The sequence below is a fragment of the Meles meles genome, chromosome 6 (assembly GCF_922984935.1).
Source record: "Meles meles chromosome 6, mMelMel3.1 paternal haplotype, whole genome shotgun sequence".
Classification (NCBI taxonomy): domain Eukaryota; kingdom Metazoa; phylum Chordata; class Mammalia; order Carnivora; family Mustelidae; genus Meles; species Meles meles.
The window spans coordinates 141,617,445-141,637,488 of record NC_060071.1 but is presented as its reverse complement, the minus strand read 5'-3'; the positions used below and the strand labels follow the sequence as shown (position 1 = coordinate 141,637,488).

The 20,044-nt window shown below is 46.6% G+C and overlaps 1 protein-coding gene and 1 pseudogene across 1 annotated transcript; one reads left to right on the top strand and one right to left on the bottom strand.

Annotated features, from left to right (window-relative positions):
- Positions 1-569: 569 nt before the first annotated feature.
- Positions 570-17,215, top strand: SERPINA11 (serpin family A member 11). Its single transcript, XM_046007276.1, has 5 exons — positions 570-861; positions 4,038-4,686; positions 10,906-11,179; positions 14,680-14,827; positions 16,867-17,215. The coding sequence occupies exons 2-5, from the start codon at positions 4,041-4,043 to the stop codon at positions 17,068-17,070; spliced, it is 1,272 nt and encodes a 423-aa protein (XP_045863232.1). The 5' UTR covers positions 570-861; positions 4,038-4,040; the 3' UTR covers positions 17,071-17,215.
- Positions 8,835-9,568, bottom strand: LOC123944810 (annotated as a pseudogene).
- Positions 17,216-20,044: the final 2,829 nt, after the last annotated feature.

Sequence of the window (20,044 nt, the reverse complement as noted above, 5' to 3'; positions counted from 1 at the left end):
GAAGAATGCAGAATCTACGAAGAAGAAAATAAAAGTCACCCCAAGGTGACTTTTCACCAAAATTCCTCTCACAAGAAATAATTCTATTAGTTCCAGGTTTTGTTCTAGATCTTGGCTGATTCATGGTGAACAAGAGACAATGGACCTTTTTACGGGGATTCAAAACAGCAGGAAAGAAAGCTTCACTCTATGTTCTAATTCCCTTCAGTCTTTTTCTGTTTCTGTACATGGGTGATATTTATTTAAAAGATCATAAAAATATGGGAATGGTAGAGAATCGGTAAAACCCCGAAGCCTCGCCACCCACTTTGCGAGCAGGTCACTTAGCCTCCCGGAGCCTCAGCATCCCGTCTGTGAGGCGGCTGACTGTGCCTCGCGCACATTCTCTCTCCGCCCAGCTTTACTGAGAAGCGATGGACGCACATCACTGTACGCATCCAAGGTGAGCAGCAAGGCAGCTCGGTTCACACGTGTTGTGAAATGGTGATCACGACAAGGTTGGGTCCGTATCTCCCGGTCTTACCGCTAGGCTGATGTGGGAAGAACACTGCAGATCACTGCCCAGATCAGATCAGTGACGGGTCCGCGGCAACCACGTCGCGACGTCTGTCGTTGTCCCCGGGACAGAAATACCCTCCAGTGGAGTGGGGTCCAGAATCACCTTCCACTCGACTTGTAGGATGGGCAGGCAGGACAGATCCTTCCAAATAAAAAAGGTCCTTCCTGATGGCTGCACATTGCCTTTGTCCAGTTCCAGGAACTGACCTGGCAAATATTGACTGGGCCGCCCTGATCTTCCAACACCATTTCCTGTAGGTAGGAGGCCACACGGTGCTGAAGACCTGGGGTTCCCAGCTTTCTGTGAGTAACATGCTTATGCCTGAAATGGAGGTGAGGGTTGGGGTGCTCCTCTCTCTCTCCCTCTCTCTCTCTCCCTCTCTGTCTCTGTCCCTCTGTGTCTCTCCTTCCCTCTCTCCCTCTCTCTCTCCTCCCTTCTCTCCCTCTTTCTGTCTCTCTGTATCTCCTTCTCTCTCTCCCTTCCTCTTTCTCTTTTTCTCTCCCTCCCTGTCTCTCTCTTTCTCTCTCTCTCTCCCCCTCCCTCTCTCTCTCTTGCTTTGGCAGCAAGGATGGGAGAACGGAGTCCCCAAAGGGACAGGTGCCGGTATCCACTTCTTCTAAGGCTTTAAACTTCAGGTTTTAAGTAACCTTTTATGGCAAACTTTGCCAACAAAAATGTTGAGAGAGGAACTCCCAGCGCTCCTGGTGGTTAGACCAAAAAATGGAACAATACAACCCAAAGCAAATGACAACATTGCCGTAACAAATTTACCAGAGACGGGGTTGTAGCAAAAGGCTTGCACTTCAGGAGCCCTCGTCTAGAGTCTGAATCAGGCTTCTGCCACTTAACAGGTGCTGATCTTGATCCTGAGTCCAGTTTCCCCGTAGGCACAGCAAGGGTACAAATCCCTGTGTCTTTGGGTTCTCATAGGGACTCAACTGAATGACAGGAATCAGCGATCTCTCGGCAAAGGCACTGGCATTTGCACACGACTGTTCTGCATTGCATGTCACCGCTGTTACCCCGAGAGCTTTCTCTCTCTCACCAAATTCCAGGAGCACCCCCTGCCCCAGACTCTGAGCTGACCCCAAATACCACCCCCCTGTATTTGAGAACACATCCGGCTGAGAGCCTGTGAGACGATGGATCTAATAGCCTTGCACAAAATAAACAGTATATGGGAATATTATCATTAACTGATGGAGTTCTTGGTTTTCCTCTGGGATCTTTCTAGAAAAGAAATAAAGACAGACATTGGGTGTAATTACACCAGACAACTGTAGACAGGGGTGGAAATTCACATTGCCTGCCTTCTACAGATCAGGGGCCTTCCACACCCTATGCCTTGTAATCCTTAAGTGCTCCGACCCCCGGAAGGTCGGCATTGTCCTTTTCCTTTTGTAAATGGGGACACTGTGGGTCAGAGAGTTTCCTTTGTGCAGATCCCACAGGGAGATACCGCGAAGTCTAATTCAAACCCAAGCCCTGTGACTTTCCATCCTCTTTGGGAAATAAGCCTTCTGCAAGTCTGGGAATCACTGGGGTTTCAGAAGGGTAAACGTGGTAAGTTCAGTGGGAGAAAAAGAATAAACCAGAACCTGTTTTACTACAGCTGTATTTCTGACTTTCCCCAGGAGCAGACGGATTTTTAAATCGTTCCGCTTCCCAACATGGATGAAACCTGTCATTAGGGGAGCCCAGCAGAGCTCTGGGAGAGGGAGGAAGGACGTGGCCTTGGGAAATGGCCCGCAGGACTTTGCTCAGCAAACTTATTTCCACATAACTGATAAGCAGGCTGTATTCGTCCCTCCCGGCAACTGGCCCGTGGGGTTTTTAGGGCCCTGGGTGCTATAAACTGTCTACACATACGATCTCTACCACACCACCTTGGCATCTGTAATTGAGCCGGAAGTCATTGGTTTGGGCAAAAGGTGCTCATTAAGACACAAACGTTATCAAGACAGACGAACGGCAACGAGAGGGTGGTCAGCTGTGGAAGAGTCAGTTCTGAAGGGAGCAGGGGACGGTGTGTCCTTACTGGGCATATCAAGGTGTGGGGGAGTCCCCGTGGCCATGTGACAGCGCGTGCTCTGTGGTGGTGTGCGGAGGGGTGTGTGTGGAGATCCTGAAAGGGACAGGGGCACCAAACTCGGGCCAGAGTGAGCAGAGATAAGCCATGTCTACACGGCAGTTCTTCCTGGAGCTGGAGCTGCCTTCCCTGCCCTGAGGAAGGATTCTCCCGCTCCCGCACCGCTTTCACTCCCTAGAGCTAGAAGGCTTCTCCCGCCCGCTCTGTGACCTAAAGTACTGGAGAGATGGGGTTCGTTTCCTAGGGCTGCCCCAACAAAGCACCACAACCTGGGTAGTTTCAATGACAGAAATAGATCATCGCGCTGTCATGGAGGCCGGAAGTCAGAGATCTAGGTACCAGGGGTGGGGCTGGTTCCTTCTGAGACTGGGCAGGAGAACCTGCCACAGAGCTCTCCCTGAGCTGCTGGGTTTGCTGGCGATCTCTGGCATCCTTGGTTCTAGAAGCTTCACCCCGATCTCTGCCTTTGTCTTCCCAGCTGTGTGCGTGTCTGTGCCCAAATGCCCCCTTAGAAGGACACCGGTCCTATTAAATTAGGGCCCATCTAATGACCTCGTCTTAAGCAAGTACACCTCAACAGCCCATTTCCAGACAAACACTCTGGGATATAGGGGTTTGAACTTCCACATACGAATTTGGGGTTATGCAATTCAACTCATGCCAGACCTCTTCCCTGAAACTCTGAGTCAATTAAGATAGTTTTCCACTGCTGCATGCGACAAAGGGAGCTCGAGATGCCAAGTTTGATGGAGACAGAGCTGATCCATCCTCCCAGGCTCCAGGCACTCCTTGTGGGTGGCTCCCATCCACCAGGCCCCTGTGTCTCACCATCACCTCAACACTCGAGCTAATGAAAAAACCGGAAGAGGAGAAGGCACTCCCCTTTCTTGGAGGATCTGACCCAGGAGCTCTACACACCCTCCTCTCCCCTCTCCTGGTGAGAGTGATGGGAAGGGCCACACCTGGGTTCTAGCAAGGCCCAGCCTCACTCTCTGTCACGGTGTCCTGAGCCTTTGCTCTGTAGTTGCCCCCAGTCCCTGAAAGTTCATGAGTGATTCCAAGAAGGCCTAGAAAGAAGAAAGAAAAGAAAAAGGAAGGAAGGAAGGAAGGAAGGAGAGAGGGGGGAAGGAAGTGGGAGGGAGGGAGGGAGGAAGGGAGAATAAACAGTGGAATTTTGTTTTTAGAGCCCACAGTGCTTTTCTCAACAAAATCTTGTAGATAGATGATGAATACATCAAGCAGATTGAGGGCAGCTGCTCTCATCCCCTGCAGGGCCCCTCACGGCAGCTGTGTGGGGTACAGTTTGGATGTGAGGTTCACTGTGCGAGCAATGGGGAGCACCGAAGTTATTTATGAAGCAGAATGACTTGTTCAACATCTTCTTTTCAGAGGATGGGTCCAGCCTGGCTGTGGCTGCTGGGAGCAGGGATCCTGCCCTCTGTCCACTGTCAGCTCTTTCCTGCCCATGGAGATAAGAGTCTGGGGGTGCCTCAGGCCCCCAGTGACCAGCTCTCCGTGCCAGGGACCCCCGCCTACCACAAGATCACACCCACCATCACCAGCTTTGCCCTGCGTTTGTACAAGCAGCTGGCCGCGGAAACCTCGGGAAACATCTTCTTTTCCCCCGTGAGCATCTCTACTTCCCTGGCCCTGCTCTCTCTTGGGGCCCAGGCTGACACCCCAGCTCAGATCCTGGAGGGCCTCGGCTTCAACCTCACAGAGACCCCAGAAGCTGACATCCACCGGGGTTTCCAAAGCCTCATCCACACCCTTGACCTGCCCAGCCCCAAACTGGAGCTGAAAGTAGGCAACTCCTTGTTCCTGGACAAGCAACGGAAACCACGGCAGCCCTTTTTGGACACTATCAGGGAGCTGTACAGAGCATTTGCATTTTCTGCCAACTTCACGGACTCGGCCACGACCAGGAGGCAGATCAATGAGTACGTGAGAAAGCAGACATACGGGCAGGTGGCGGACAGCCTCCAGGAGTTCACGCAAGACACGCTCATGATTCTCTTGAATTACATCTTCTTCAAAGGTGAGGGCTGGCTCAGGCAGCAGCCATTTCCACCACCTCCAGTCATGCCCCTGGAAGCCACCTGTCCTCAAGGCTTGCCGCTGTTCCTCCCTGTGTGCTGACACAACCTTCCTATCAGACTACTTCCTGATTTATCAGTATTTGTTTTCTCTTGCCATGTTTCTTCTGTTCAGTTTTTATCCTGATTTTCTTTTGTTGGACATTCCATCATACACTTTTATGAATAACCCCCCCTTTTTTTTAGAAAAATCTTACTTTTTATATTATCTATCTTGAACACAGAAAAATATACAGAGGATAATACAAAATCCCCACCAAGAAGGGAGAAATATTAACATTTTAAAATTTGCTTCAGATTTTTATTTTTTTTGGGACTACAATATTGCAGTGAGTTCTGTTCCTTTTTAACCTTTTCCTGGTCCCATTTGCCTCCTTCTACCCCTCCCCAGAGGCAACCAGTATCCTAGGAATGACATGCAACCGTCTCGCCCATGTTCTCCCACCATGAACACATTAAGTATCCATGACCCTGTCTAAGGCACTGCATGTGTTCTAAATTTTATGAGAATGGTTTCATCTGTACCAATGATCTCACACTTAGGTGTTACTGTCCTCACCACATCTTTTTTCTTTTAGATTTATTTATTTATTTTAGAAAGAGAGAGTTGGGGGTGGGAAGGAGAGGGGCAGAGGGGGAGGGAGAGAATCTCAAGCAGACTTTCTGCTGAGCATGAAGCCTGACACAGGGCTCCGTCCCACAACCCTAGGACCATGACCTGAGCTAAAACCAAAGTCGGACCATTAACCAGTTGAGTCACCCAGGCTCCCCGTATCTTAATTTGTATTTAGCTTATTTTGACGGTGGCATTGAGCATGTCATACTTGTGGGGCTCCTTTCTTCTGCTCCTGTTATTTCTTGATTTAGTAGCATGATTAGCTCTGTGATGATCCTAGGAAAATGAATTCTTCCACTTTTTAAACACAGGCCTGTTCTGATGTCCTACATTTTTACCTGGTGTTTTTGTCTGTTCCAGGATCCACATTACATTTAGTCATCATGTCAGAGTAACGTACTCTGACAGTTTCTCAGACTTTCCTTGCTCTCAATGACCTTGCCAATTTTGAAGAGTACTGGCTAGACACTCTGTAGCATGTCTCTCAATTGGAATTATTTGCCTGTTTTTTCCTCATGAGGAAGACTGGGGTGAGGGGACGTGGGGAGGAGGGCCACGGAGAAGAAGTGACATTTTTATCACATCAAGCCAAGGATGCGTACTATCAGCATGACTTATCACCGTTGATGTTGACTTTGACCATCTGGCTGAGGTCATGCTTGTCAGATTTCTCTGTTGCAAGGTTACCCTTTCCTCATTGATGGAGGTCACTATGTATATCCCATACTCAGAGACTGGGGTGTTACACTCCATACCCATGAGAAAGGGGGATCTACCTAAATTATTTGGAATTCTTCTGTATGGGAGATTTTTCTTTTCGCTTGCATTTATTTATTCAATCACTGCTTACATCATTATGGACTCAAGGATATTTATTTTATATTCGAGGTTGCAATCCACTGCTACTTAGCTTTGTGGCTTAAAATTTTCTAACATTGACCGTGAGAAGATCCTTCCATTGGTTCCTGCATCCCTTGACATGCCCCCATCATTGCTGACTTTTTATTTTTTCTTTTTAGAGCACTTCCTTATTTCTGGAACTACAAGACACTCCAGGTTCATCTTTTATATCTCCTGCCCCCTGGAAAACATCTCGTTGTCTCTCTGTGCTGACATCTGGCTGATTTCTTCAGCTCCATTTCCCTTTTACTAATTCTCTCAACAGAATTAGTATCTACTGTTTCACCCATCCACTGAATTTTCAATTTCACTGGCTATATTTTCACTTTGACATTCTATTTTTTCTCAGATCTACCTATCATTTTTGTCATAATGACCCACTCTTGTTAATTTTATGCCTTCCTTTTTTTAAATACACTAAAGAAAAAATGCCTTTCAGAGTATTCTACTACCTGGAGACCTTCAACTTTGAATTCTTGGTTTTGTTGCCCCAAATTATTCTCTTTCGGTGGGGGATTGAAATGTTTATCTTTGGGCTGATTTTCATGGGAAATCATCTTTTCATGAGTTTCTGATGGCCTGTTGTGGAAGGGCCTCTAGGAGAATATTCCACATTTGCCTCTGGTTTGTTTCACTGGTTCTATTTTAATTTCGAGGTTGGGGATTCCGTGCACTGAAGAATTAATGAGAACATAGACCAGTCTTAGGTTGGAGAGTTCCTACACTGCATAAGTAGTAAAAACAAAAAACCCAGAGCAAGTGACTCTTCCCTTCCACCCCTACCTGGAAATGGAGTGACCTGTCCTAACTCAACCTGGGCTGCTGGGCAGAGTTTTTTAATCCAGGCTTCCCAGACAGGGAAGGGATTGCTTTTCATAGCTTTTGACTCTGCAGAGAGATCAGTTCTAAGAGCGGGCCTGAGTTTTATTTATGTCCCCTGAAAAGACATTAAATACCACCCCTGGGGCTGTACCTGATTCTGACAACCTGAGAGCCAGATGACTTTGGTTCTAAATCAGAGTCACACACTCCTGCTTTGTACCTGGAAGCTCTGATTCTTATTTTTTTATCTCAGCTATTATTTATTTGTTTGTTTGTTTGTTTGTTTGTTTAGTCATTATTTTGTCCAGCTTCTCTGGGTGTTTATGCAGGAAAGAAACGGGTTTTCTGCTTTAACTTAGTCTATGACACTGATCAGAAGTCTCAAAGTCTTAAGCTTTTTTTATTATTATTATTATTTCATTTTATTTCTTTTCAATGTTCCAGAATTAATTGTTTATGCACCACACTCACTGCTCCATGTAATACATACCCTCCATAATACCCACCACCAGACTCACCCAACACCCACCCTCCTTCCCTCCAAAACCCTCAGTTTGTTTCTCAGAGTCCACAGTCTCTCATGGTTTGTCTTCCCCTTCGATTTTCCCCAACTCACTTCTCCTCTCCACCTCCCAATATCCTCTGTGTTATTCCTCATGCTCTATGGGTAAGTGAAACCGTATGATAATTGACTCTCTCTGCTTGACTTATTTCAGTCAGTATAATCTCCTCCAGTCCCGTCCATGTTGATGCAAAAGTTGGGTATTCATCCTTTCTGATGGAGGCATAATACTCCATTGTATATATGGACCATATCTTCCTTATTCATTTGTCCATTGAAGGGCATCTTGGTTTTTTCCACAGTTTGGCAACCGTGGCCATTGCTGCTATGAACATTGGGATACAGATGGCTCTTCTTTTCACTACATCTGTATCTTTGGGGTAAATACCCAGCAGTGTAATTGTAGGGTCATAGGGAAGCTCTATTTTTAATTTCTTGAGGAATCTCCACACTGTTCTCCAAAGCGGCTGCACCAACTTGCATTCCCACCAAGAGTGTAAGAGGGTTCCCCTTTCTCCACATCCTCTCCAACACATGTTGTTTACTGTCTTGTTAGTTTTGGCCATTCTAACTGGTGTAAGGTGGTATCTCAAATGTGGTTTTGATTTGAATCTCCCTGATGGCTAATGATGATGAACATTTTTTCATGTCCATTAGGCATCGTATGTCTTCTTTGGAGAAGTGTCTGTTCATGTCTTCTGCCCATTTTTTGATGTGATTATCTGTTTTGTGTGTGTTGCATTTGAGGAGTTCTTTATAGATCTTGGATATCAGCCCTTTGTCTGTAGTGTCATTTGCAAGTATCTTCTTCCATTCCATGGGTTGGGTTGCCTCTTTGTTTTGTTGACTGTTTCCTTTGCTGTGCAGAAGATTTTTATCTTGATGAAGTCCCAAAAGTTAATTTTTGCTTTTGTTTTCTTTGCCTTTCGAGACATATCTTGAAAGAAGTCGCTGTGACCAATGTCAAAGAGGTTACTGCCTATGTTCTCCTCTAGGATTTTGATAGATTCCTGTCTCACATCAAGGTCTTAAGTCATAATCATTTTTTATTCTCCAGAGTCTGACACAAGGTCAAGTGTGTTTTATTTTTTAATTTTTTTTCTAACCAATGAATAGGAAACTTATATTAAGGCTCTGGGGCCTTGGGGCTCAGGCTGGAGGCTTCCCTTTGGACAAAGGAAGAGCCAGTGGAGTGGCCTTATCTGACTTTCTTTTTTGGGCATATGTTGTTGGTATGGCCATAATTCTTCTTGGGTCAGTTGACGGTGTGGAGGTGCAGGTGAGCAAAACCCTTGTGGCAGATCATAGCTGTGATTGTACTTCTGGGCCAGTTGACAGAGGGGAGGCTCCATGATACCACCCCACAGGTGAAGCACCAAGTACAGGGCAGACTCTTCCTGGATATTGGAGTCTGCAAGAGTAAGGCCATCCTCCAACAAAAATTAGACAGTGCAGGTGAGGCAAGATGTCCTCCTTGTCTTAGATTTTGGCTTTCACGTTCTCAATGGTATCACTGGGCTTGACCTCGAAGGTGATGGTCTTGCCTGTCAGGGTCTTTGCAAAGATCTGCTTCTCTATATCTGCCACAAGGCCACCACCACCAAACCACTCAGACACCTTTTTGAAGAAAAAGAGATGTCAAGTATGTTTTGAATGTTTGCTGCATGAATGATTTCAAGTTAAACTTAGGTCTTGTGTTTGAGGTGTCTAGGAATGGCATTCATTAATACTCAAAAACATACAACAAGACTGACTACATTTCAGGGCCTTAGGTAGCATCTTAGAAAAATTTATGAATAAGATAATTTTCTTACCCTTGTGTAGCTCACAATAAAAGTAAAATAGGCAAATAAGTAAAATAAGTAAAAAGGCAATTGCAACTCAATGGGAAAGTGATGCTTGCTTGAGTAGATATGGGTGCCATGGAGCTCTCAAAAGGTACACTTTTCCAGACTTGGAGAGTGAGAAAAGGTTTCCTGGAAGAGGAGACATCTAAGCTGAGACATGAGGAATGAGCTGGATTTACTCAGGCAAAGAAGTTGCAGGAAAGGTGGGAAGAAGAGGGTTCAAGTTGAAAAACGAGCATGTGCCAACGTCCAAGGAAAAGAGAAACCTTTGCATTTTCAAGGAACTGAAATGAATTTAGTTGGACTAGAACATAAAACACAATAGCATAATGCCTAGAGGACAGTGCCAAGAGTTGCAATAAAAAGCTAAGGAGGAACTGTTGAGAATCCTAGACTTTATCTGTAGGACCCCAGGATGACCAAGAAGTTAGAAGCAGTAGAGTGACATGATTATATTTGTTTAAAAAAAAATCAGTCTGGCTACAATTTGGAAAATGGTTTGGAGGGGGAGGAAGGGTGGGAGAGCAGAAAAAAGTCAGGAGGTTCTTGAAGCAGTTCAAAGTAAGTAAGATGGCGGCTGTGGATGAAGGTGCCGCTTTGGAGGTAGAATCAGCAATGCTTGGTCAGTGAGAGGATGTGGGCAAGAGGGACCAGATGAGCCAGCTTTCCATCAGCAAGACCAGTGCTTTCAGGAGGTCAAGCCTGGAGGCTGTTGTGCATGGAGATTTTTAAGTAGAAAGAGAGAAACTATTACACACATGAACAAGGCTGTGACTAACAGATTCTACATTTCTGTGTCATAAAGAGCTTTTGCCTTATATTTAACATTTTATTAACTGAATTCTTTCTCCTTTTTCAGTTTGAATATTGGGAAGTTCAGAGGGAGGGGGTGGCTCTTGACCTTCTCTGTAGAGGGTTGCTGTTTCAAGGCAGGGCAGAGAGGGGTCAAGCCAATGTTTGCAGAGAACATGAGCTGTGGAGCCAGTCAAACCCCAGTCCCTGCTCTACTACCTAATGGCTCTGCAGATTGGGTATGTTTCTATAAATTCACAGGGAATAAGTTTCTCATCATTGACAGGGAGGTCATAATACTCGTTTAATATTAATGTTCATGAAAAAGTAAAGAGATAATGCCTTGCACATGGAAGATAGTTAGTAGATGAAAATACCTTTTAACTTCTTGAAAGCTAAGTTGCACTGGAATGGAGCAAAATCATAGACCATTAGAGCCTAACTCTGGGGACTCATTCTAGTGGCTGAGCCAGCCCTAAGTTCTGGCCCCTGATTCTGTATCCACCTCTTATTTATGTATATCGAAGAAGAAGTCATGGAACCAGTGTGGCTTAGTGTATGTCTACCCAGAGTTGCTCTCCTGCAGTGTGTTCTCATAGTTTTATGGATTTTGTGTCCTAAGCCAAGTGGAAGCATCCTTTCAATCGCTACCAGACCCAGAAGCAAGAGAGCTTCTTTGTGGATGAGAGGACTTCCCTCCGCATTCCCATGATGCACCAAAAGGAAATGCACAGGTTCTTCTATGATCAAGAAATGGCTTGCACTGTCCTCCAGATAGAATACAGTGGAAACGCCCTGGCTCTGCTCATCCTACCTGACCCAGGGAAAATGGAGCAGGTGGAGGCAGCTCTGCAGCCAGAGACCCTGAGGAAATGGGATCAGTGGCTTCTGCCCAGGTAAGTGTCAGAGCAGATGAACTCCAGCAGACTTGGTTCAAGAATCCAGACAAGGCCTTGATCAACACCAACTATAAAAGCCTAACCCCTAGGTCTGGCTCATCATCTTGCCATTTAACTATGTGGGGTAAAATGAGGCCATAATCACTGCTACATTGGGTTGGTCAAAGGATTGACCAAGTTCTCACATATAAACCTTTGAGATTGGTCACGTAAGTGCTCACCAGGCGTTACTAATTCTTATCCCCTCCTGAGTGTTTTTCTGGCCAACGCTCTTTCCTCTTGTTTCTCCCTTTTTCCAGAATAATTTACTACCAGGAGGTAGAAAAGTATAACCAAAAAAATCAGATTAAGGACAATTATTAAGAGTAATTATTACTCCCACGCAACAGTATATATTTCTTAAAAGAGCCCCTCTTTTTTTTTTTACTTTATGTAAAAAATTGTTTGACCAAAATGTAGAAAAGGTGATACTATTACATGTATTACAGCTGGAAGAATCTAAATGAAAAGTGTAGGTTTTATTCAATTGCACAATTTGCTAGTGTACCTCCGGAGTTGTGTGATGCTTAATAAATAAGAGCGAGAGGTAAAGGATTTGGATAAGCTGGAAGCAGGTTTGTAACTTGAGTTGGCACCCACAGTGCTAGGGAATGGGGACTGTTTCAGCTCCAAGATGTTGGCCAGGAAGGCAGAAATACAACAGCACCAAAATGTGTAGCCTTGTTGACAAAATAGTCCATATCCAATTTAATCAGGAGTTTCTTGGTCATTTATTAACTCGGTCACGAAGAAGGACTTAGAGACCTGGTTAGGTAAATCTTCAATTTGGCATTCCTTGAAGTATGGAGGAGAGATAAAGCTAGGCCAATTACTTTATCTCTGACTTGCTGTCAGAGAGCACCCCCCACCCCACCCAATGTTTGGCTAACATTGTTCAATTTTTGATGACTAGCAGTCTTTTTGATAGGTCCTCTTTGAAAAAAAAAGTACCCTTATTTTTATTAAAATATTTCTTAAGGAAATTAAATACCAAGAAGAGTATTTTAAGAATCAAAGTGCTAGTTTTATGGGATCTCAACCCCTACTGCCTTTATCTCACTTTTCAGTTTGTGGTTTTCCTTACAATGGTTTCAACCTTTTCTGGTGAGACCCCATTTTCTAGATAACCCTTTCATGGGATCTATCTTGTTTCATGAGAGCTCTGATACGACATTTGGCCTTGAGTTGTAATTACCTCTTGCTGCATAATAAGCCATCCCAAAATGGAATGGCATGAAAAAAAATATCTATTATCTCTCTCCATCCAGTGGGTGGACTGGGCTCAGCCTTGTGGTTCTCATGTGAGGCTTTCCTGCACTGGAGTTGGATACTGGCTGGGGCTGGAGCATTGAAGGCTTTTCTATGGGCTGTCTGGTGCCTGGTTTAGCTGGCTGCTCAGATAAGGGCTGAGCAGGTGTCTCTCTCTCTCCCTGTAACATCTCCATAAGGCTAGCTTGGGCTCCTGCACAGCGGTTCAGCATAATTGACGTTGTTATATGGCAGCTCAGGGCTCCAGGAAGGAGTGTTCCAAAAGATAGAAAGTGAAAGTTCCTGCTCTCTTAAGATCTGGGCTCCAAAGTGTCTCTTCTGCCATATGCTTCGGGTCAGAGTAGTCACAGGACACCTCCCCCCCCACCCCAGTTCAAAGGGAGGGTGTACAGACCAAACTTCTTGATGGCCACCTTTCATCTTGAACCCACCAGCAGTTGGTAGATACCAATCACCCTCGTGCCCACAGAAGCCTTCCCTCAGCTCCCCAACCACACTGAGGGATAGGAAAAGGTGTTCGTGTTTGGGCAGAGATTCAAATACCAAATAAAAGAGATAGAAGTCAAGGACAGAGATCAGGACAAGAGACGACTATTCCTGTTGTCTATGAACTTACATGGCAGTGATCAGTTTCTGATTCCAGCTCCATATTCTCAAGGTCCTTTGGGGTGAGCCTGTCCCTTCCCCCAGCAGAGGAGGAACTACCACAGAATCTTCTAGATTTTCCCTCAGGAAGTCTGGGGTTTTTTGGTTTTGGTTTTGGTTTTTGTTTTTTGTTTTTATTTTGTTTTCGTTTTTAAGTAGGCTTCATGTTCAGTGTGGAGCCCAATGCAGGACTTGAACTCATGACCCCGAGATCAAGATCTGAGCTGAGATCAAGAGTCAGACAGACACTTAATGGGCTGAGCCACCCAGGCAACCCATGAAGGTCTGTTTGACCTCTCACCTTGACCTTCAAAAAACAAAACCAACCCAAGTTATTTTTCGAAATCTCAGATGATTTAACAGGGGACCCTGTTACTACTGTGTCTCATGTCAGAGAGTTATAATATCACAGCAGCATGTTAATGGGATTTCCAACATGAAAACTTCGGACCGCCAGGTTCCCTCTGTTGAGCTGTGAGGAAGGTTCACTTGTCCAGAGGAATCACGCTCCCCACTAACTGTTCATTTTTCATTTACGTGGGTTGAACACCTTCTGTGTGCAGGGCTCTCTAGCAGGCCCCTGTGCTAGACTCCACTCTGACCCTTCCATGACTTGGGCCTGCCCACAAGGGCTGCCTGTGGAAAATTTGTCAAGTGGGCCATGGTATCTTTGTTTTCTGTTCTCCACATCCTTTCCCTCCTCTTCAGTGTTTGACCCCTGGCTTCCCCTTGATCCCTTTGATTAGACATCTGGACACTCACATTATCCCAGAAGTCAGATGGCAATGACTCTCTAAGCCGATTTAGGCTATCTAATCTGAACTCATCAGAGGCAGAAGTTTCCAGGCAGGTTATTACCTGGCCAGACTCGCAGGGCCCCCTGCCCTGACAACTGTGAAACAATAATCAAGAACAATCTCAAGAAGAAAAGGACAGATTTGCTCAGTGTCAAATAAAACTTGCAAATTTATCGCAGGCATTGCGGTGATCCGATGGCAAGGGCAGCCTCAGGACAGAGAGTGGTCCACACTCTACACACACCATCTCCCATCAGATCCTCACAACGGCCCAAAACCCAGACAGTAAGAGCAGACAGTTTCCGGGGGCATTGCCAGCAGCTGGATTTAGGATACGGTTGAGAAGGGGAGCCAGTAGAACCTGCTGATGAATCAGACATGGAGGTGGGAAAACATGGGCAATATTTCCCCTGCATGGTTATTCTTTGGATCTGATCAGTTATGCCTTGTAAAATCCGTTGCCCGATGTCTGGCATGGAAGAAGTCCTCCATAAACGTGCCAGAGATGAAGACACATGGCCATGCCAGGAGTCTTCTCAGATCCAGACACAAGAGGTCTGCAAGGTGTGAAGAGAAGGGGGTTCCAGGTTTCTAGAATGTTCTGGTACAGTGGGGAGTGTTGTGGTAGGACTGGATCCCCCTCCTTCTGGGAAACACTTCTTCCCAAAGCTCAGGCTGCCTACAGACAGGGTGGGAGCAGCCCATGTAACCTGAAAGCATGGGCTCTCTGGCTGGTTCTCTCTGCAGCCTCCTGGATTTACATCTGCCAAGGTTTTCCATTTCTGGGTCATATAACCTTGAAGAAATACTTCCCCACATCGGTCTCACCAACATCTTCAACTTAGAAGCTGACTTATCCGGAATCACTGAGCAGCTCAACCAAACCATCTCTCGGGTAAGGTGGTGAACGTGGATGGAGGGGAGGGTCTTTTCTCCTCTGAAGTGTGCATTTAAAAGTTGAGTTTCTCTTTCTTTTTCCCATTCTGGGTCTTGATTCCAATCTATGAGGCTTCTTTTCATAAGAAGTTCCCTTTCCGTCTCTCCTCTGGATTCTTCAGAGCAGGGTCATTCATGGACCCAAAATTTCTGCAGTGGGGATTAGCTTTGTCTTCATTCCTTATACTTCCCCCAGGGAAGGCAGTGACACTCTTTCTTTGTCATAGTTATAGAGAGTAGTGGGGCATGAAGACAAAATGTATCCATCAGCCTTGCTACAGAGACAAACATCCCCCCAATCTCAGAACCCGAACAGGCTTACTTCTTATTTATGTTACATGTCAGAAGTGTGTCATGACCATGGGGCTACAGACTTACTTCACATTGCTTCTCCCTTCCAGGATGCAGGTGAAAGGAGGAGCCCCTATCTGGGACATGTCATTCACAGGGCAATGGGTAAAAAGCAAGAGAAACTGTGGGATGGCTTTTCACATTTCTTTTCACTCTGGGTTATGCCAAGGCCAGTCACATGTCCCTGGCTAAAGCAAGTCCCATAGTTAAGACAGCCATCATTTGGGGTTGGGGGCAGTTTCTGGTCTCCTCCTGTAGGAGGCATTGCCAGTTACAGGGCATGGCTGGGAATCCATGACTCTACTAGGAAAGGAGAGCTAATAGCTGGGTATAACAATGTAATTTTCCTTCCCTGCTCTATCTTTTCTGTTTTAGGATAGAGTCATTAATTGTTGTCTGAGGCTTTGCCAGGAATTTCTTTTAAAAAATGTATTTATTTATTTGAGAGAGAGAGCACAGAGGGAGAGGGAGAGAGAATCCCAAGCAGATTTGGGATTGAACCTCACATCAGGCTCTGTGGGGCTCCTTCTCATGACCCTGAGATCACGACCTGACCCAAAACCAAGAGCTGGTTGGTAAAACAACTGCTCCACCCAGGTGCCCCTTTGCTAAGAATTTCATAAGGAAAGTTTTCTGTCTTGCTTGGGAAAGGCCAGCTGAGATTAGGAACGTGAACCAAGGCAATAGGGATGGGGTCCTGTGTGTGCACATGAATGCATGTGTGTGCGTGCGTGTGCGTGCATGCCCATGGTGGATGGGGTGAACAAGAAGGAGAAGAAATAATGTCACCTTTTAAAGAATTCCTTTCGCAGTGACCTTAAAGGCTAGGTGTGTCTCTTCGTAGAACTTTTTAGAAACGAAAAGGCTTGTCAGGCCAAAATGTTTCAACTCTTTTTTAAAGCTTCAGAATCCTTTCTTCCTAAAAAGGTATGTGAAGGTGAGAGTTTAAAAAAAGGAATTCTGCAGGGGGGTTGAGGGGGTTGGGGTAACTGGGTAACGGGTATTTTGAAGGGCACGTGATGCAATGAGCCCTGGGCGTTGTATGCAACTGATGAGTCCCTGAACTCTACCGCTGGAGTTAATAATACACTCTATGTTAATTAATGGAATTTAAATTTAAAAATTAAAGTCAAAAAAGGAATTCTTACAGAAGCTGGTAGAGGGTTTGGCACATCAGACAACCCTATTCCCTGAACTCATGTTAAAAACCACTGGTTTAGGCTAAGCAGGTCATCTTAAAGAACAGGCCAGCAAGGGTTAGAGATGTGCGTGCAGCTCGGAGCAGGGCCTGGTGTTCAGCCTGGTGAGGCTCAGAGCAGGATGCTGGTGCCCAGGTGTTTCTGGCACGCTCCTAAAACTTGCTGTTGGGAGTTTGCAACCTGATGTCTGCGTGCCCTCCTCAGGCTCCTCTGCGTTTTGCCAGAGAGCAAACAGCACTGTTAAGGCCATCCCCAAGGATGCAGTGGTGGCGGGGAGAAAATGCCGGGAAGAGGCAGACGCAGTGAAGGCTGGCATTGCCTCCTGGGAAGACAGGGCCCTGGGGCCTGAGGGGTGACTCCCTGCAGCTCTCTAGAACCACACATGTGGGTTCTGTCCCCTGAGAGCACCCTGAGCTGACGCTGGCTCTGTCCCCATCTCCTCCTCCAGGTGTCACACAAGGCTACAATGGACATGAATGTGTGGGGAACCCGGGCAGGGGCTGCCTCCGGCCTCCTCTCCCAGCCCCAGGCTCTGAATGCAACGTCGGCCCCCCAGACCCGTTTCAACCGGCCTTTCCTGGTGCTCCTGTGGGAGGTGACCACGCAGAGCTTGCTCTTCCTAGGCAAAGTCGTCAACCCGGCTGCAGGGTGACCACGGTGGGAGGCCAGGTGGCGGCTTGTCTCCCCCTCCCCTGAACAATCAGAAAGGCCAGCACCAGCCTGTACCATGGGCTGCGGTGAGAACCAGCTAATACATGTGCAAAGATCCTAATAAATTTGACCTTGGGTTGTATGAACATTGAGGTGCAGTGTTTACAAGGGAAGGTCGAGAATAGATCACCTTCAGAGGAGACTGGGACCAGGGTCAAGGCTCCAAATCATGCTCTAAGAAGGGGGTGTGATAATGGACTGATGTAGCATGGGAGGTCAACTGGCCAAGGGTAACCCCAAGATCAAAGAACGTGAGAGGGTCCACATGGCCAGGTGGCCACAAACTTGGTCAGTGGGATGAATTTGGGGACAGTATTCAGTTGCAATGGGGCATCTTTAGCTATTGGAATATGTGAACCACAAATGTGCCCCTCCAGTCTCAAGGAGGCATCTGTCCAAATCTAATGGGGAAACACAATGGGATGCCAACTTTGCTTCATGTATGTGTCATGCTTGTGGAAATACCTATCCCCACACCCCTACAGTGACGTCAGTGCCAAGACTAGAGGGTGGCTGTGGGTGGTATGTGTCTAGGAAGGAGTCTTCCTGAAAGGTGCCTTTGGAAGAAACACTCATACACACCCTAAGGAGGTCAGACTTGAGTTGGATCCTCAAAATCAGGTAGGTTTTAAACAAAAGATAAGAGGGTAAAACAGTTTGGGGGAGGGTGGAGGAGACCCTCTGTGGGCGGGGGCAGTGAGGAAAGAAAGGAAAAGTTATGTTCTGATAAAAAAAAAAAAGAGAGAGAGAGAGAGAGAGAAACCCAGTTTTGCAGTAACACAAAGTTTATGTAGGATCACAGTGGAAGGTAATGCTCAGGAGGCATTTGGAGGTCAAAGGCTGGAGGCTTTGGAGGCCAGATAAGCAGTGTGGACATTGCCCTGGAGACTGGGGTTAGTAGCTGTATGCACACAAACACATGTGGATGTGGACAAAGTGTGATGGGAAAATCAACTGACAGCCGAGCATAGATAAGACAGTGTGGTGAGGCCAGGGTGAGGGGGAGCTTGGAAGGTGCCACACTGTGAGGCCCACCCCACCAGGCCCTGTTCCGGCCTATCCCGCTTCCCTCCTCTGTCAGACCACCTGCTCTCACAACCCCTTGCCCCAGCCCGCCCCCTGTGGCCCTCAGCAACCCCCATCCTACCCGCCCTGCCTATTGGTCCTAGGGACACCAGTTCTTTTATTTGAAGGAACCCCAGAAAGCCCACCCCGTGCCCTGGGCAACTTGGCACATGCAATATTTTTCTGTTGCTTTGGACTAGAGATTGAGTAATAACTATGTTCAAACGCTTGAAGAGCTGCCAACACTCTCTCCAGCCATGGAACTGGCTCCTGCAGAAGTAAGTGATGGATTTTCCTGGGGGCACGCACGTCAGAGATATGAAAGGAAGAGGTTCCTGAATCAAGCACTTCTTTTTAAATTGGGTCAGGCATTCTGGAAGATTCTGAGAGAGGTAGGAACCTGACAACCTGGGTCCCATGCCATGGGGTTCACAGACTTGTAGACTTGTAGAGGAGATGGACACGGAACAATAACTTATATTAAAGTGTGGACTGCCATTGCTCTTGGGACACGTGCATTCACTGCTTCAACCCGGATTTACTGAACACCTACTATGTGCCAGGCACTGTTGTCTGGGCAGTGGAAATGGAGCAGCGAACTAAGCAAACAGCAAGCCCCCTCATAGGGCTTACATTATAGTGGGGGAAATGTTTGCCCCAGTGCCTCATGCTGAATGTGTGACAGGGGAGCCATCTTGCTCTGGCTGTCCACGTAAGAAAGAAGCCCTCCCCCCAAGTTAGAGGAAGGGATGCCCAAAGCCTGCTTGAAGGGCTCCACCCTGGACCTCCTCACTACTGGACCTACACAGAAATGTTAGAAAGTAGGTGTGATAGCCCAGCCTTCTCCTGTGTGTGGACAGAGAGCCAAAGATGAGAGCACGTCCCTTGACTGACATTTTAACCCACGACGTCTGCATGCTTGGGCAAAGTTTCCAGTCCAAGTCCCAAATTCAGCTTGTAGGCCACCGGTTTGAAATATTATAAAACTTTTAAGCTACTATCTGTTTAAACAATACCAGGGTAGCCTGGGCCGAGAAGTCCAGTGTGTCCACCTCAGTCCCAAACAGAGTAAGATGAGCAGGGCAACATGGATGCTCTCATGCATTCCTGCAGATACCTTCCATCAGCTCCATGTTTGAAAGGGATGCCCCAATGTTTCTCAAATTAATTGGGATCCCTCAAATAATGTTTACCCTCAGCCTCCATTTTATCACCCATTAGTCACGTGGAAAGAGGCAGTGAGAGAAAAAGATGTTGATCCCCCACCCACTGCCCCAACACCAAAGGCTGGCCCCATACGCTACTGGTTACAGAGGGTCCTCGATGCACCCTAGAAACAGGTCCGTGCCCTCTCTTCTCTCTTGAGGCTGGGCTCAGGAGTTATGGGAGGGGAGAGGTGCCAGATAAAATACAGGATGTCTAGCTAAACTTAAATTTTAACAAACCTTAATAACCTTTTAGTATAAGTATATCCCAGGCAATATTTGGGATATACTTACACTAAAAAAGGTGTGTTATGGTTGTTGTTGTTGTGTATGTAGTATTCAAATTACTTGACCATGGGGGTATAGCTCAGTGGTAGAGCATTTGACTGCAAATTACTTGACCAGGTTGTCCTATATTTTTGCTTGTGGAATCTGGCCAGCCAGGGAGGGGTGTCTAGATTCAACACTTGTGAGAGGGTCAGAAGGAAAGAAAGTTCATCAAGCTGAAGGCAAGTTAGCTTGGATATCAGGGTGGAAGGAGCAGTGAGTTTTGTTAAAAGAGGATTCAGAGGAGGGACTGCTGTGAGGTGAAGCCAGCTGCGCACGCTGTGTCTGCTGTGTGAGCAAATCTGGACTAGTCTGCCG

Coding starts and splice junctions, on each gene's coding strand:
- SERPINA11 (XM_046007276.1), top strand. CDS start 4,041: ATGGGTCCAGCCTGGCTGTGGCTGCTGGGAGCAGGGATCCTGCCCTCT. Junction 11,180..14,679: donor GATCAGTGGCTTCTGCCCAG/GTAAGTGTCAGA, acceptor TTCTCTCTGCAG/CCTCCTGGATTTACATCTGC. Junction 14,828..16,866: donor TCAACCAAACCATCTCTCGG/GTAAGGTGGTGA, acceptor CTCCTCCTCCAG/GTGTCACACAAGGCTACAAT.